The 15,778-nt window shown below is 38.5% G+C and overlaps 1 protein-coding gene across 10 annotated transcripts in view; it reads right to left on the bottom strand.

The window, feature by feature from the left end:
* Positions 1-15,778, bottom strand: part of micu3a (mitochondrial calcium uptake family, member 3a) — a 31,858-nt gene that overhangs the window by 5,503 nt on the left and 10,577 nt on the right. Inside the window, exons 6-13 of one of the 10 annotated variants that reach the window (XM_031289356.2) lie at positions 14,805-14,887; positions 13,626-13,697; positions 12,437-12,478; positions 8,951-9,046; positions 4,054-4,068; positions 2,342-2,436; positions 2,021-2,192; positions 221-229 (exon numbers count right to left, since the gene is read on the bottom strand). In XM_031289356.2, coding sequence (XP_031145216.1) covers positions 221-229; positions 2,021-2,192; positions 2,342-2,436; positions 4,054-4,068; positions 8,951-9,046; positions 12,437-12,478; positions 13,626-13,697; positions 14,805-14,887 — 584 coding nt within the window. The remainder of the gene's footprint in view (positions 1-220; positions 230-2,020; positions 2,193-2,341; positions 2,437-4,053; positions 4,069-8,950; positions 9,047-12,436; positions 12,479-13,625; positions 13,698-14,804; positions 14,888-15,778) is intronic. The other 9 variants (XM_036000775.1, XM_036000779.1, XM_036000777.1 and 6 more) reach the window with 9 other exon arrangements.

Genomic DNA, 15,778 nt, shown 5'->3' with positions numbered 1-15,778 from the left:
TATAAATTAAAAAAAACTCTGTTAATTGAAACAAATAAGGAAATGCAGTCTTTTCAGGTTTACATTAAAAGATGCAGATTAAAATACACAGATACATAGAAGAATACACTAGGTAGCCGTGTATCTTCCCTTATATGGAGAAACAAAGAAGTAACTAAATAGCAGGATAGACTGACAGATTGTAACTGCAGGCTGTGTATTGTACGAAGCAGAGACCAACCTCCTGCTTCTTCCACAGCATGGAAAGGAAAGAAGGAGGGACAGAAATAGAGTTGGGTTGCATAAGAACTACATGCAAATGTAAAGATAGATAGATAGATAGATAGATAGATAGATAGATAGATAGATAGATAGATAGATAGTCATTCACATGTATGTGTGTGGTCAAGTGAGGCAGTGGAGCGCTGAAGTGTGGAGAGCCACAACAGCCTCAGGCATAGACAGTGGTGGGAAATTACGGATGCTCTAGATGGCTGGAAGGCGGGAGCACCCATACAGCAGGGAGAAGAAATTCGACAGATAAAGAATGGTAAAAAGAAAGGTATCTGGTATTATCTTAAGAAATACTGGTCAAAACTGTGTAAACATTTGCAGCACCACCATTTAATAATCATTTTAATAATTTATATTTTTCTATTGATCCACAGTGGGGAAATACAATTTGACACTTCTATACATGCACAAATGGAGAGACGTCTGTGAGAGAGTGAGGGGGCTGTGACTGCTGGACGGGGGGGGGGGTTTCAGTGGCTTGCTCAAGAGCACCTTGGCAGTGCCGAGGAGGTCAACTGGCATCTCTCCAGCTACCCTTCCACACTCCGCACGGGGACTTGAACCAGCAACCCTTCGGTTCCCAAACCCAACTCCATACAGATTGAGTTATTCTGCAGCTCTTTTGTATTTTTTCCCTTACACGTTTACTTTGATTTACTAAAGCTAGGAGAGCTAGGAAACATAATTAATGCAATGGATGGTTATCATCAACATTTTTAAAACCACAGCATATATTATCATGTTAATTTTGACAGCTATTAAATAGGGCTGTCAGTGTTAACGCGTTAATCGCAATGCGATTAAGGGCCGACGCGATGCGATTAATTTTTTTTTAATCGCATTAATCGCATTCCGGCATTTATTAATTTATTTTACACTTCACTCGGCTTTGCGTCGTGCCTAACAGGCTACTATTTTGACCCTTTGCAGCACCGTTACTTATCATCAAGCTGCCACTTCCTCCTAACACATCCTGCTGCTGCAGGCTGCAGGCATGATGGAGAAAGACAGCAGCAATAACTCTGAATGGAGCTTTTTATTGAAAACGCTGTCTCATTAACCGGTGATCACTGCACGTCAGTGAGTAATCAACATTATTTAGGAGTTACTAAACACTATATTGACTCTAGTAAGGATAGGGACTTTTAGTTTTTTAGTTAGGTACTTGGAGGAATTGTGCAATAATGACAGATTCACACATTTTTCTTTTGTTTGCAGTAAATAAATAATTACAAATCTTTTCATAAAGTAACTTTCTTTGCATTCATTTGATTCCCAATCAAGATACACTGGTAAAAATTGCTTTCGATTGTTAATATGTACTTAAAAACTGTTCTGAAATGCAAAATAATAGAATTTTAATGTGATAAAATATGCTATTAATCGCAATTAACTATAGAAATTCAGCGATTAATCGCGATTAAAAAAATTTAACGTTTGACAGCCCAACTATTAAAGCTATATAGACCACGACTCTATGACAGGTCTACGACTTCTGTTACTAATCTTGGGTAATGTTTTTTGTTGTTGTTGGACAGGGATAGGTGTCTAGTATAGCGGACTAACAGCAACATTATCCAACATTATCCAACCCAGCAGAAACACAAAGAAATGAACTTGTACAGATGCAACCATGCACAAATAGTCAACATTAACTCAAATGAACTGGGATGAGATATGTAGAGGTTTTGTGTATTTTCAGTCTTTTCGCAGCTTGTGCATACACGTGTGCATGTATGTACTGTACCTTCTCGTCAGGTATACACTGGCGGACATTCTCCAGGTAGGCACTGATGTTCTCCACATTGGTGAAGCGAAGCAGGATTTTGGCAAAGTCTTCCTCACTGATGGTGGTCATCCCTTTAGAGTAGGTCAGAAACTCAATTTCCAGCACCTCTGTTTGAAGGTTATCCATAAACCTGTGAAACAGCAAGGAATGGGAAAGGAGAAGAAATCTATAAATCAAAGATTAATCAAGAGAAGCATGTTACTATTTTGTGATTTGGTTAATTTAACATAACATTTTAAGCTGTACTACGTTAAGTGTCTACTGTATATTTTTTAGTACCTGTAGAAGTCATCAAATGTGAGCTCTGCCTTCCCTTTCTTCCCAAAGAAATGGACCAACAGGGTGGTGTCAATCGTGATACTCTCATCTGCTCGCTATGAATCATCAGAGAGGGAAGAGCAAGAGAGAGGATCAATGAGTGACAAATCAATAACGCCAAGCATTGTGATTGTAGGAGAAGTAGTTGGCGGGACGAGTCCATAATCAATACAACATGGCAACCGTTGTGCCAGGCTAGCAGGAAGCAGGTTTCTGCTGCACGTTTGCAGAACGTGCGTCGGATGAGCAACAACAAACTGTCAATCAAACAAATCAGCTCAGACAAACAGTCAGCCGCCATCATGACACCAAACATACCAGTCTAGGCAGCAACAATGTTTAAGTCAAACCTCTTCAATAGGATAAGTATGACTTTGATAAATAACAGGCGGGTTCAGTGCATTGCCTCCATGATGACACAATTTAACATGTTGCAAACATGTTAACATCTCTTTCAAAGCTTTCAGTACGATAAAGGATGTGCAGAAAAAAAAAAACTGGGGTAATGAGGTAAAATGGGCCGAATCGTTTCTGTCCATTTTATTTCTAACAATCAAGATCATCCTTATCATTGTTTTTTGAAAGCAAAGTAAGGAAATAAAATGAGAGGTATGGAGCTATATTTTCCCATGCTGCCTAGACCGGTGATTAGTGTTGCTGTTGCAGCATGAAACACAGACCACTACTGGTCTGGTGAAGACACAAGAAGTGCTCAGGTAGCAGAACACAAAAGATACAAAAACACAATGAAAAACAGAGTGGTGCAAATATTCATTGATCATGGGGGTCAGCAAGATTGTAGGGTGAAGGAGGACAAAGTGGGGTGAGTATAGCCAACAAGAGGTGAGAGGAAGAGAGAAGAGGGAAAGAAGACATGTGGAACTAAGGTGGAGACAGACAAATACACAACAGTAAGCTGCCAAACATACACAGACACATTAAAGCAACCACATCCCCATGCACTTCAAATGCAAATGCCACATTGAAACACCCATACACAACCTCAGATCACAAACAAGAGCAACACAAAAAGAAACCCACATAAGCACAAATGCAGAAAACATGAGCCGATTCCACCTTTTTCCGTCAAGGGATGAGAATCATAGTGTCATATTTGCAACTTTGCGTTGTTTATTTCTTTTTTTGTCCCATTTTTTATATCCTTTATAGCCCCTCTGGGTTCCCTCCACAGTTGGCAAGTGTGTGTTTACTGAATGATCTTGGTCATTTGAAACCCATTCAACAGCTTTAGGATGTTTCTTGTGTTTGTTGTCATGCTATAATCTGTTGTTTCACATTTTCTAAATCCCTTACAAAAGCAAGGTGGCATACGTACGATTAATGAGCCTTTAAGAAAACAGTGGCTGAGTATGTAGTTCACTGTTTGCCTATGTTTATGCTGACATACAGAAAAAGGTGACTGTGCTTTTGAGCAGTTCCAGAAAAGAAAAAAAAAGACAAAGAGAGGATGTTAAATGCCCATCTTTTTTCTCTCTCCCTGCCATGCCCAACCCAGCCAACCACCCGTGTCCAATCCACGGCCATGCTGAGGTAAATGCAGACATAAGATTGGGTGGAATATCATGTCCTTCTAAAGAGGAAGAGCAATTATGCCATTTCCATCATCAACATAATTATCATCATCACTGCCACGATGCCATTTGTGGTTCTACCTCGAGAGTAAAATCCTAAAATCCGACGTGGGACAAGAAGAAAAATGTCAAACAACATGACACAGGTTTACAAAAGGCAAACTACATAGATTCACGTCTTTGGTAGATGTTGTAGTTGTTGTGTTGTGACATAAACTGCCTATTCATTCTATCAAAAACAAGCACATTACTTTAACTGAGGAGCAGGGATAATGATTGAGAGAACACTAAGCATATAGATCAGGGTGAGACCAAAGTAAATACTGCATTCAAGTTACATTTCAAGGAAATCAGGAGAATATTTTTCTATTAAAATGGTGAAACTGATATCAAAAGTTACTGGCTGTGTTAAGCTGCCATTAGTTTCTAAAATGTAAAGTATATGATAGGTCAGTGGTTCCTCCTTTTTGTCGTGACTCGTAACCCTTAAACATTATACACGCGCTTGCTTTTGGGGGGGAATTGTTGGGTCTCTTGTAAATTATAGTGTGGTCTAGAGCTACTCCATCTGTTTAGTGTCCTGAGATAACTTCTGTTATGATTTGACACAATCAATACAATTGCATTTAATTGAACATTCACACAACTCAGGACATATTTCTAAGCCCTGTGTGGATTTCATGCTAACTGTTATATTTATTTTTAGATTGTTTCATGTGGATACTTTTTAGAGGCCAGACGACATAATACTGTGCAGTAAAAATGTTGAAGGTTAGGAAATACTGGGATAGATGATTAGTAAACTAAAAACTCCACTGGCAAAAGTCCATTATGTAAGCATTCAAAGCAGCTAGCCATTATGGGTCTCCGTTTTGGGTACTTATGGCCACCAATGCACACTAGTAACATTCTCTACAGTGAGATGTAATAGATTAAGGCACCAACCAAATCCCAAACAAAATGCCTTGTAGTAGATCCCACTGACTGACTAAATAGATTCATATTGGTAACTCACAGGATAAAAATGTCTTCTGGGAAACAAACATTAAAAGTAAACCCTGTTTTAGAACCACCAGCATTAGTGTGACTCCCAACATTCAGTCGGTTTCTGATTCACTTGTCGGAGTATGGTCCTTCAGTCTTTGATTAGGAAGACTTCCTTCATATAAACACAGACAAACTGAAACAATTACAGACTTGTCATTTCAGTGTCTTGTTTTCTGTGTCTCACTTATTTGAGGGTCTTTTCATTAAGCCTCTGATTACGGACAAACAGGACAAAAATACTTTTGCTCTTTTATGTTATAACTGACTGGCATTATGTCTTTATGACACATTAGCTGCTCATACATCTAGACAGCATCCAGGTGGTGTGTCTCTGCCTCTCTTCCCTCCTTTCACCATATCCTTGCTTTTCTTTCCGTAATCTTAAGCTGTTTGTTTTGCTCTTGCAGTGTTAGGAACGCTAGAACAAGAGACAGATAGACTCCTCCTTTTCTAAATGGATACATGGGATTAAGGAATTCACAATAAATCTGATCATTGTCTTATCACTGTTGATGTAGTCTGGATCAATGAAAGTACATTTCGATGATAAAGCCTGACATCTGACGCAATGTCAGGCTTTGCCCTTTCGCTTCTGCTCTTTGTATGTTGCCGTTCTCAAAATCCCTTTGCTATGGGAAACAACATCAACAACCTTTGAGCTAGCATGCTACACGCTACACGTTTTGAAGAAAATTTGGATCGTGCAATAAGGCAGACCTGCTTGGTTCTTTCGAAGAAGGATTGTAAAGCTTTACAAAGAACATGTTTACAACATTTACTATCCAACTGGGACGTTTTGGGATTGATTGGTTGGGATTGCTATGGACAAAGTACACATGGCGATACACTGTTAAGAGCCAATTACGTTTAACCATGTATCCAGCTAATTTAAATAGATCACGTTACTGTATGGTGTGAACAGTTAACTTCATTTAATATTCTATGTGGCGTTTTCTTTTGCTTTTTTTGTTCCACCAAAATAAGTTCCTTCCTTAGACTAGATTTTGCAGAGCCGCCATCGATGCGTCCAGGTTCATCAAACCTTTCCCACTACACATAGTCATTTGAGCCATTGTTGAAGTGACTATTACACTTCTCATTGTGCTGTTTTTGTCTCCTTTTTGTCAAATTCAAAGTCAATGTATAATGCATGTCAGAATGTTCAAAAAAATAAATCAACCTCTTTTACCTCTTTCTTTTATCAGTCTGACCTCGGGTAAGACGTAATGCCAAACTGATCATAACAAGCGTATCATTCCTGGAAGCGTGGCAGCACCATTGTGAGCTCATCATCTCCATGAAGACGTAATGGTTACCACAACCACAAGGCATTAGCCAACACCTGGTGTATGCATGTGTCTATTTGTCCATCTGTGTGAGTTTGTGTGTGTGTGTGTGTGTGTGTGTGTGAGCTTCAACAGACTTTGATCAGGAAGCTGAAGGTAAAAACAGTAATTACTGATGTAAACACTAAACGGTATTCCTCACCCTCCCTATCTGTGAGTAATAGCTTGGAGGAAGAGCTCATTGTTGGTCTTTAGTCAAGTCAGTCAGACTGTCAGTCAGTCACACCTTTCAAGGGTAAAAACATCTAACCCTCCATACAACCTGCCCCCCCCCCTTCTTATTTTTATCTTTCATCTTCTCTTTCTTTCTCTCTCCTATCACTTCTTTCCCTCTTATCCTGACCCTGCTCTGATTTCCTTTCTCCTCATACTACCCGTCAGTAGCTCCTTCACCTGACAACCATATAGTTGATTCGTTCTTTCAGTCCCTCCCTCCTTCTCAGCCTGTCAGTCAGTCCCTCCTTCTCCAGACAAAAGCAAAGCGGTATAATGGTGACTAATCTGTTGAGTAAACACATCTTTCTCTAAATACAACCTGCTTCTTTCTTTTCCCCTAAATGTGTTTCCCGAACTTCTATTCTCCCCACCCACTTTGTTCCTGACCATTTGTTCTCTCTGCTGACCTGTGTCATCTTCTTTGAGCCTCTCTCACCTGTTTGTTGTCTCTCTGATTTTATCTCTGTCCTTTTTTTTCTTGACCCTCAGGTTTTTACTTATCTGATCTGGTGTTCGTAAAGATTAGTTACACTCCAGCGTTTTATTTCTCTTTAATTTACCCTTTTTTCTTGTATCTGTGTCCCCATGTTTTACTTTTTTAAAATTTATTTCATTTAATATTTGTTAATCCCTCACACTTTTAATGTGCCTGTTTGCCCCATCTAATTCGTCTGTTCTGTCCGTCTGACATCCCGGCAGATGAAAGGCTGCTCGGTGTAAATACAAGGTCAGTCCCATTATGCTCCACTGTCATTATCTCCACCTCAGCTTCCGCTACCACCACAGCACACAGCCTGTCATTAGTCACTTAGCTTGCTAGCATTGTTAGCTGTTAGTAATCATTACCAGCAGCTTCACCTTGTGTTAGACGTTGCGGAAAGACAATTTGAGTTGCACTTGGAGAAGCCATTGGCTTGCCAAAATTAGAAATTCTGCAGATAGACACAAATGTTGCAAACATGTTTTGCTTTGCATCCTGTTTGTCTGTTTGTGTTCAACAGATTTTTAGCCACGCTAGTGACGAAACTCTAGAGATGGAAATATCGGCCTGTTGGTTGGTTGGTCCACCACCTTGGTCCAGACTAAAATATCTCAACAAATTGCAGATTGCAGTTATATTGTATATATATTCATGTTCCCCAGAGGATGAATTTTACTGACTTTGGTGATCCCCTGATTTTTGACATTGTTTGACATTGTTTTAGCTGTAGACTCCTGTCTTTTTTTTCAAAATTACTTGAATGATTGGATAAATAACATTAAATATGGCTAAACTAGGAGGTAGAAGCTTGAGGGTTGTTTGAATGTATCAATAGCCTGCTAGCCATAGGTAGTTCAGGTCACCATTTGGTTGTAATTGCTGAAGTAGCATTGAAGCAACAGACTACTCAATCCTACTCATAAATTCTATTTGATTCAGTATAAGTGTGTGGTGCTATAATGATCAGGGTTTTTGTATGTGCTCTGCAGTAAGCCTTCTTATCATTATACCACTGTGATTAAACATGTTGTGGTGTAAACCAAGAATGATTTGACACCAAAGCTACGACACTAGCCACAACACAGCACAGATAACAAGGCACAGATACACATACAAAGGCATAACGCAGAGACCAAGTGACAGACGGCAGGTGAGAAACAGAACAGGTTATCAGAATACTCACATTACAATATCTTTTATCTAACTAACTACTATTATTAGATCAATACTGTCACACCAATACAATATGTACAAATCCTTAGAAACAATAATCAACAAGATATACTATGAAGAAGTTCTTGCCATATTTGTTCATCAGGAATGAAGGGGGAGTGACTCAATGAAATGGGGAAAACACTTCAAACTTTTGGAGTCTCGAGTTATGCCAAGAAAATGACAGTAGTTTCTGTACCCTACTTAGGTTTGTAAAACAGTGAGATAGAAGTATGGCAGATACAGAGTAATCTAAATTATATATAAAGTAATGTTTAAGAAAGAAAGATTACAAGTCAGTCTATGTAAATTATCAGTATCAAGCCAAACCAGAATAAAAGTGTTAGGGTGATAATAACCTTTTACAACAAGCCCATATTGACAAATATTTTTGGTTCTTTCTTCTCTTTTAGCCATGAAAAGTATTAAAAAAAAAAAAAAAAATTGTTGGTCCACATCAACGTTAGTAGCATGATTGCTCCAGAAGTTAAAGATTAAGGCCTTCAAAGTTTTTATTTTGAAGGGTAAACATTTCTGGTCTTATTCTGGCCAAGCTTGATGCAGCTACATTATTCTGGATCTATGGGGCCAGTTGGAGGATCAACATTACCTACAGGAAACTGAAGAGTGAAGGATGATAATAGAGGGATGACAGAGAACACTTGGGTCTATGTACCTCCGCCAGGTCAGAAAAGAGGACTTGACTGGCGCTTCGCCTCAGAACGTCCCAGTAACTCCGCGCCACAAACTCCTGACTGTCTTTTTTAAGCACCTGTAGGAGCGGTCAAGCAGGGCCAGGGTCAGTTCACCTACAACTCAACCGCTTCAGGAAATAAACTTCAGCTTCCAATATTCACTCTATCAAATCTTAATATATACAAACAGATTCATGAAGTGCATCACTACATTACATATACAGTACATGCACTGCATATTCATGAATTCATAGTTGCTTTAACTGTCACTATATCCTGACAGTATTACATGAATCAGATCATCTGTGATCTGTGAAAAAAAAATCACATTTCTCTGCCTCCTCCTGGGTCTCCGAATGGCATGAGAAAAACAACCAATCAGAGCCAAGGATTGGACAATGACAGCTCGATTAAATATAAATCAAGATTCTGTTACTGCATTGCCTATTTCTCCCCTCAGATGTTTTCAGAAACATATTTTTTACTTGTTAGCTTTAAAATGAGAATGTTTGCTCCAGCAGCCAGTGGATGGTGCTTGGTTTTAGCTCAACTTGGTCACAAACATTCTAATTTTACAGCTAAAATGTACACTGAAATATGTTGCTGAAAACATTTGAGGCGAGAAATAGACAATGCAGTAATAGTTTTTAACAGTTTGACCGCAACTTACGAGCAGTCATTGACAGTGAGTTAGCAACTCCTCAGCTCTGATAGGTTGTTTTCCTTTGGGCACGGTGGAAGTGTTGTATAGTGACAGTTTCAGCAAATATAGCAAAAACTTATTTTTATAAAACGTACCAACTGAACCTTCAATAAATAGTAAATACTTCATCAAGATAATTCTGATCTTGCGCTCACTGAACTGCCTAAAACCCCATCCATTCTGTTTTGCCAAAATGGATAGAGCATATTGTAAACTATAGGCACTCTAAATAATTTGCTAACCCTACATTGATGAAATGCTGTTTATTAGAGAAAATGGCTAATACAAGTGGGGAGGAAGAAAGATAATTTAAATGTTTAGAATTCATGTTCTGTCATCAATTCAATTATAGTTGTAATATCCATTTGTAATGTTTGATTCAACTATAAATTCACCCCATCCACTGTAAGCACCAAACATAAAAAACCCATTAGTGTAAAAAAAAATAGGAATGAAGAGAGGAAGGGTCAGACAAACACTCATGGTTAACTGACTCTTGGTTAACGTAACAATAAAAGCTATCTATGAGGAATCTGCTGTAAGACCTTTATATCTAAATTATCCAAGCTACCATTCGTTACTTTGCCTTTGTGCTGAATCAACAACAAACACAAGCAAAATTTGAAAAATATGTGTAAAAAAATGTATATCTAAATGAGCTCTGAAGCTAATTCACAATTCTTTCACCTAAAAGCATGTTTTCCTATATTTCCTATGATCGTGAAGCAGCTGAACATTTGTCCAGTTGTCCAACGTCATAAAAAAGAGCTGCTTCTGTTAAGAGTGTATCCTGCCTTTATAAAAGACAACCTGACCACCCACCTCGTCTTTCTCTCCAGGGAGAACGCAGCAGCAGCCATTTTAACATGACCCTGCACCGCTCTTAACTTCACAGTGACAATGCAGCTATCCATCACAATACTGACAGGACAAGGAGTGTGTGTGTGTGTGTGTGTGTGTGTGTGTGTGTGTGTGTGTGTGTGTGTGTGTGTGTGTGTGTGTGTGTGTGTGTGTGTGTGTGTGTGTGTGTGTGTGTGTGTGTGTGTGTGTGCGTGTGCATGTGTGTGTGTGTGTGTGTCTGAGAGAGGGAGAGACAGAGAAAGAAATAAAGAATGCGCATAGTCTGAATAGAGACTACTGGCTGGTAGCCTCCAGTTACTGGACACTACACATCCTCCTTGAGCCTCCATCCTCCTTTGCTGCACTGTACTCCATCTCAATTAAAAATGACCTACTGCAGTGTGCACACTATTGCAGTGTCAAAATTCCATTATTATTATTATGGTGATTTTGGTTTCTAGCTTTATATGCAATCAATAAGTTCATCTGTAATGGAGTTTTTTTCTTTTCTTTGTTCGAAATTTAACAAGACTGTCTTAATAGTATGTAAAAGATAAATCTTTCTCTAGATTAAATTTCTGTTTTAAAGTAATATGTTTAATTTTGGATGCCATACCTTAGCCATACTACCTACATAACCTGTTTGCTTTCTTTATGTAAGTGTGAATGTGCTAACAAAATAGAAGCAACTTTCTGTCTGTAGCCCAGAGCTCCTTCAGTAAAAAATCTCCTGCTCTCTCTGTGAGTTAGAAAAACCCCAACAGGAACACACACCGCCAAACAAACAGCACGTGTCCAAAAACAGTCTAAAGTAGACAGTGTCTGATCGTGTTTAGAGCTTTAGAGGGCCCCAAGTCATTCTAAATCACATCACTCTCTTTTTGTAAGAGTTCATCTCTTCTGACCCCTTAAATCTATTACTCCTCTGCTGCCATCCCTCTCTCCATTCATCCTACCCTCTGCCATCATCCCTCGATCAATCACCCAGCTGACCTGACAGATGGACACTATGTCTTGAAGGAAGTATCTCTCTATCCCGCTTATTCTTCCTATCCATTCATCCTTTCAAGGAGTCTACTCTGTATGTTTTACTGACAACAGAGGATCAGGTGGACTGGGTCAGGGTTAAGACTTTTTCAAAGACCAGGTCAGGACACAAAAGTGGGTGACAGAGGCATTAGACAGAGTCCTCCAAGGATCCCAATATAATTGACATTTGCACCCAACAAACCTACCAGAGTCCCCAGAATTTAGTAAAATAGTCCTAACAAAAAAGAGTGAATTTTAAATGATTTGCCAGATACCCAGCAGGTTGTGAAACTGGTGTTGGATCATGAGATTCATAATTTAGAGAATCTGTCAGTAAAACTCACCTATTACATGAACCTGTTATATGATGATATAACCTATTATACCGTATGCTGAATTATCCCTGTTCCCATATCGCCCGACATCTAATAAATGTATTTGAAAATGTTTCAGAAAACTATTCATTTAATCATGTTTCCCATTATTGAGAAATGCAAACTTAGCTCAAAATATTCTGTCAATTGAGAAATATTACCACAAAAATAAGGGTGAAAAAGCTTTCTAAAAAAAATAATGACAGATTTTCATCAGTCGATCACAGAGTTCGGGAGAGGTTCTAGATATTCTGCAATATTGTTTGTAAAAAATCTGTCTACCATGAATGCTTAACCTTTTATCATATCCATGTTTAAGTCCCCATTGTAGTTTTGATAATTTTCTTTAAAAACATGTCACATATACTGCTTTCTTTTTCAAATAAAACCATGTAGCATGTAGTAACCAGCTGACAGAAACGGCTAGCGCTCTGTTCCTCTGTTCATCCTTACATACATTTCTTTAACCATTTAAAGAAGAGCAGAAAGGAGACTAAGGGGTTACAGTTTTAGATACATACGCTGTTCATGGGGGCAACCTGATATCCATAGAGCTGCATACTCTAACACACAGAGAGAGACACGAGGCAGAGAAAGAGGACAGAGCATGCAGTCAGAGAGGAGGAGGGAGGAAGAGAGAAGACATGTTAGTACATGCAGAGAGGTTGTGGATACGCTCTGCAGAGGGATGTCATTTTCAACACTTCTGTGATTACATTTTTGATTTTACATCTGTTAGTTTAAAAATGATATATCTGCCCATAGTCATATTTTTACACAACGCATAACATCAACAAACATTCTTGACAATGCTCCCTTAAATTCGTTTTTTAAAGAATTGTGACCAAAATTGCCAGTTTATATATGAAAAATAAACTCTCTGTAATCACATCACAGTTTTACCTCTACAAATCTTTGGCATTTCCGTGCTGACATGTCTTGATATTAGCCGGCATATATGCCAACAGCGATATATCTGTAAAAAACTAAAACTCACCCAGTCTGACGAATTTATTATTTGGCTCTAATTTCACATGCAAGCTTTATATTTTATTAAGTTTAAACCTACTTTACGATTAGCCATCAAGCCTGCAGATAGAAACATAAAAAGCGTAATTCAGTGTAGTAAAGCAAGGTGACCCAAAGTTAAATCAAAGAAGTGTTGAAAAGGACACAGTCTTTTAAGAGTGTATCCAATTACACAGTACACAGTAAAAACAGCAGAGATACCACATTGTCAAAAACTGTTTCTATAAGGCAGCATGCACTCATGGTTACATGAAGGGTTTAGCTAACTTTAATACTTTAATACAGATGATAATTAACTTGGATGGTGATATGTCATTTTCCATACATCCACAGTTTGACACAGCATTCATCGTGCTGTGTCATCCATTCTACACTCATGGATGTATTAAAATACTCATGGATGTATTCTCATGGATGTATTAAAATGCCATTTTAAAAGGGAAGTAACTTTACAGTAATGTTTGTTTTTTTACTGTTACATTAACCTCCAGGACATTTTATTTCAAGTTTACCCCACTGATAATAGCAGCATTACTGAAGTCCATGTCCCTAAAGAATTAATGTTTTTTTCACTGTTGGCTGTAGTAAGGGTGATTAGTGAAAGAATCTTATTACCATTACAAATGTGCCTCCCCTCCCACAGACAAACACACCCTCGTCCCACGTTACCAACTTTCTTACCAACTGTGCCGACTTCTCAGCATCTCCTTTTCTCCCTTTCTTCTCATTTTTCTTCCGGAAGATCTCCTGAAGCTGTAATGAGAGAAGGAGGGAGGATCTGGTTCAAAGCCAGATTTAAAAACTCTGAAGCTTAAATGTTTATATGTATGTAACATTCACTGAGTTCACAAAGTCGCACACTTTTTCATGCTGGTCTATGACGTGATTCAAGAATTGGCCTTTTGACAACGGGATTAAGAGAGTGTTGGTTTTCTAGTTTGGCTTCTGGATGGACTTCTGGTCGTACAAATAATAAGGTAAGTCAAAGCTGAATCATATTGGACAGAAAACTGCAGCTGTATAAGTATGAATCATTTTTCTTAATTGGGAGAGTAAGTGGTCATAGCTTTGTATTTTGCTTTCCATGTACCGGCCCAGGAAAACATCATTAACAGCAACTTTAGTCTATTCACTAAAGAATTTTTAATTAATCAAGTTGTATTATTAATTTGAATTAATAATGAAAAGTGTTACCTACATCATTACACCAAACACTGCAATATTAATTATAAAGGGATATCTCCAGGAAAATTTTACAAGTTGTGATCACAAAAGTGCCTGACGTTGTTCATTATGGGTTTATTTGAATTACTATTCCCTGAAAATCAGAGCCTATCGCCAAACCTTTAATGTGTGAATGTTTTGTTTTTTTCCGGTCCCGCACCTGCCCACTCCCTCCCACAGGATCTTCAACCATTACCACCTCCTCCCGCTGGTATACCATCCCACTCCCACCAGCCTCCACAGGGATTCTGATCACTTCCTGCCTGCAACAGTGTGTTCAATTAAAAATCTGTTGGTCCCATCCCACAAGGAAAGCAAGACACATGTAGCCCTTATAGATTTTTAATCTAAAGAAATGCTATTACAGTTAGGCTACTCAGATGTTTCATATGCTGTCTTTAGAAAAAGTAAACAGAAAATCAGCTTGTAAATGTAACAAAAAAGCAGCTTCAGCTTGAGGCAGTGGGATTTTCACAAAACTTTCTAATCGTCCATCCCTGTTTCACTGATAGTCACTTCACACTGATTGTCAATACCTTTTAATATCCTAACCTTGACCTTTTGTGATGGGGGAAAAAACGTGATGTTAATTATAACAGTCATGGGATGGATTTTCTCTCAGTATCAGAGACTCACCACCAAGAACTCCCTCTTGTCCACCATCTGGTTGCCGTCTGCATCAAACATATTGAAAGCAATCTTGAAGCCAGCATGGGGCTCTGGAGAACAGAGAGGAGAGCACATAGGGTGAGTGTGTGTGCGTGTGTGTGTTAAAGGCAATTCTAAATCCAGAAATAGCATATACAATAGCAAGTGGCATATAGGCTAGACAAAAGGGAGATGGGGCAGGTGGATCAATCTATAAGGACTATGAGTTACAGTTAACGTCTGACTTTTTCACTCTTGCCGTTTGTTAGAGATCAAGTCTACCAAATCAGATAAAGCTTGGGTCACTTTATGTCTTTATTCTAGAAATACCAGCATGCATATGTTTCCTACAGATTAACCAGAAAAAAAACTGAAGACATTTTTTGAACAAACCAAGAATTGTTTCTACTTCAGCCTTTGCTGGTCCTTCTACCCAAGTAAGAAGTCCACGATATCATACACAATAATTTGATATCATTATTGAAACTCATGCAGGTACAGCATGTTTGGAACTGAACTTCAGTTATCAAGACCAGTTTTTACAAATGAACCCTTACTGTATCTTCCCATCTGAATTTCCAATTAACATTGATTAAATGCAATCAAACAGCAACGACACGAACCCTTTCCTGATTAATGTGGTCATGATTAATGGCAGCTCTCTCATTTGATGTGGACACACACTAAGCTACACTAGGCAACTCCTGGGACTTTCTCTAGGAAGAAATGTTGCTGCAATTTTAATTTTATTCAGTTAGATAAGAACATTAAACATTGGCACTGGTTTGGTGATTGATCATTTACAGAAGAGAAAAAGCCTTTAATTCCTGACTTTGAGGGGAAGAACAGCATACACATTTAACAATTTGGAAGGTGTAATGGGCAGTATATAGTGCAGTAAATTGCTGTTCTGAGAGTAACGAGTGCAGTTTCTTTTTTCAAGGAATAAGCCTCACATTCCT

The sequence above is a fragment of the Sander lucioperca genome, chromosome 4, assembly GCF_008315115.2.
Source record: "Sander lucioperca isolate FBNREF2018 chromosome 4, SLUC_FBN_1.2, whole genome shotgun sequence".
Lineage (NCBI taxonomy): Eukaryota > Metazoa > Chordata > Actinopteri > Perciformes > Percidae > Sander > Sander lucioperca.
This window is presented reverse-complemented; position numbering and strand designations above follow the sequence as displayed.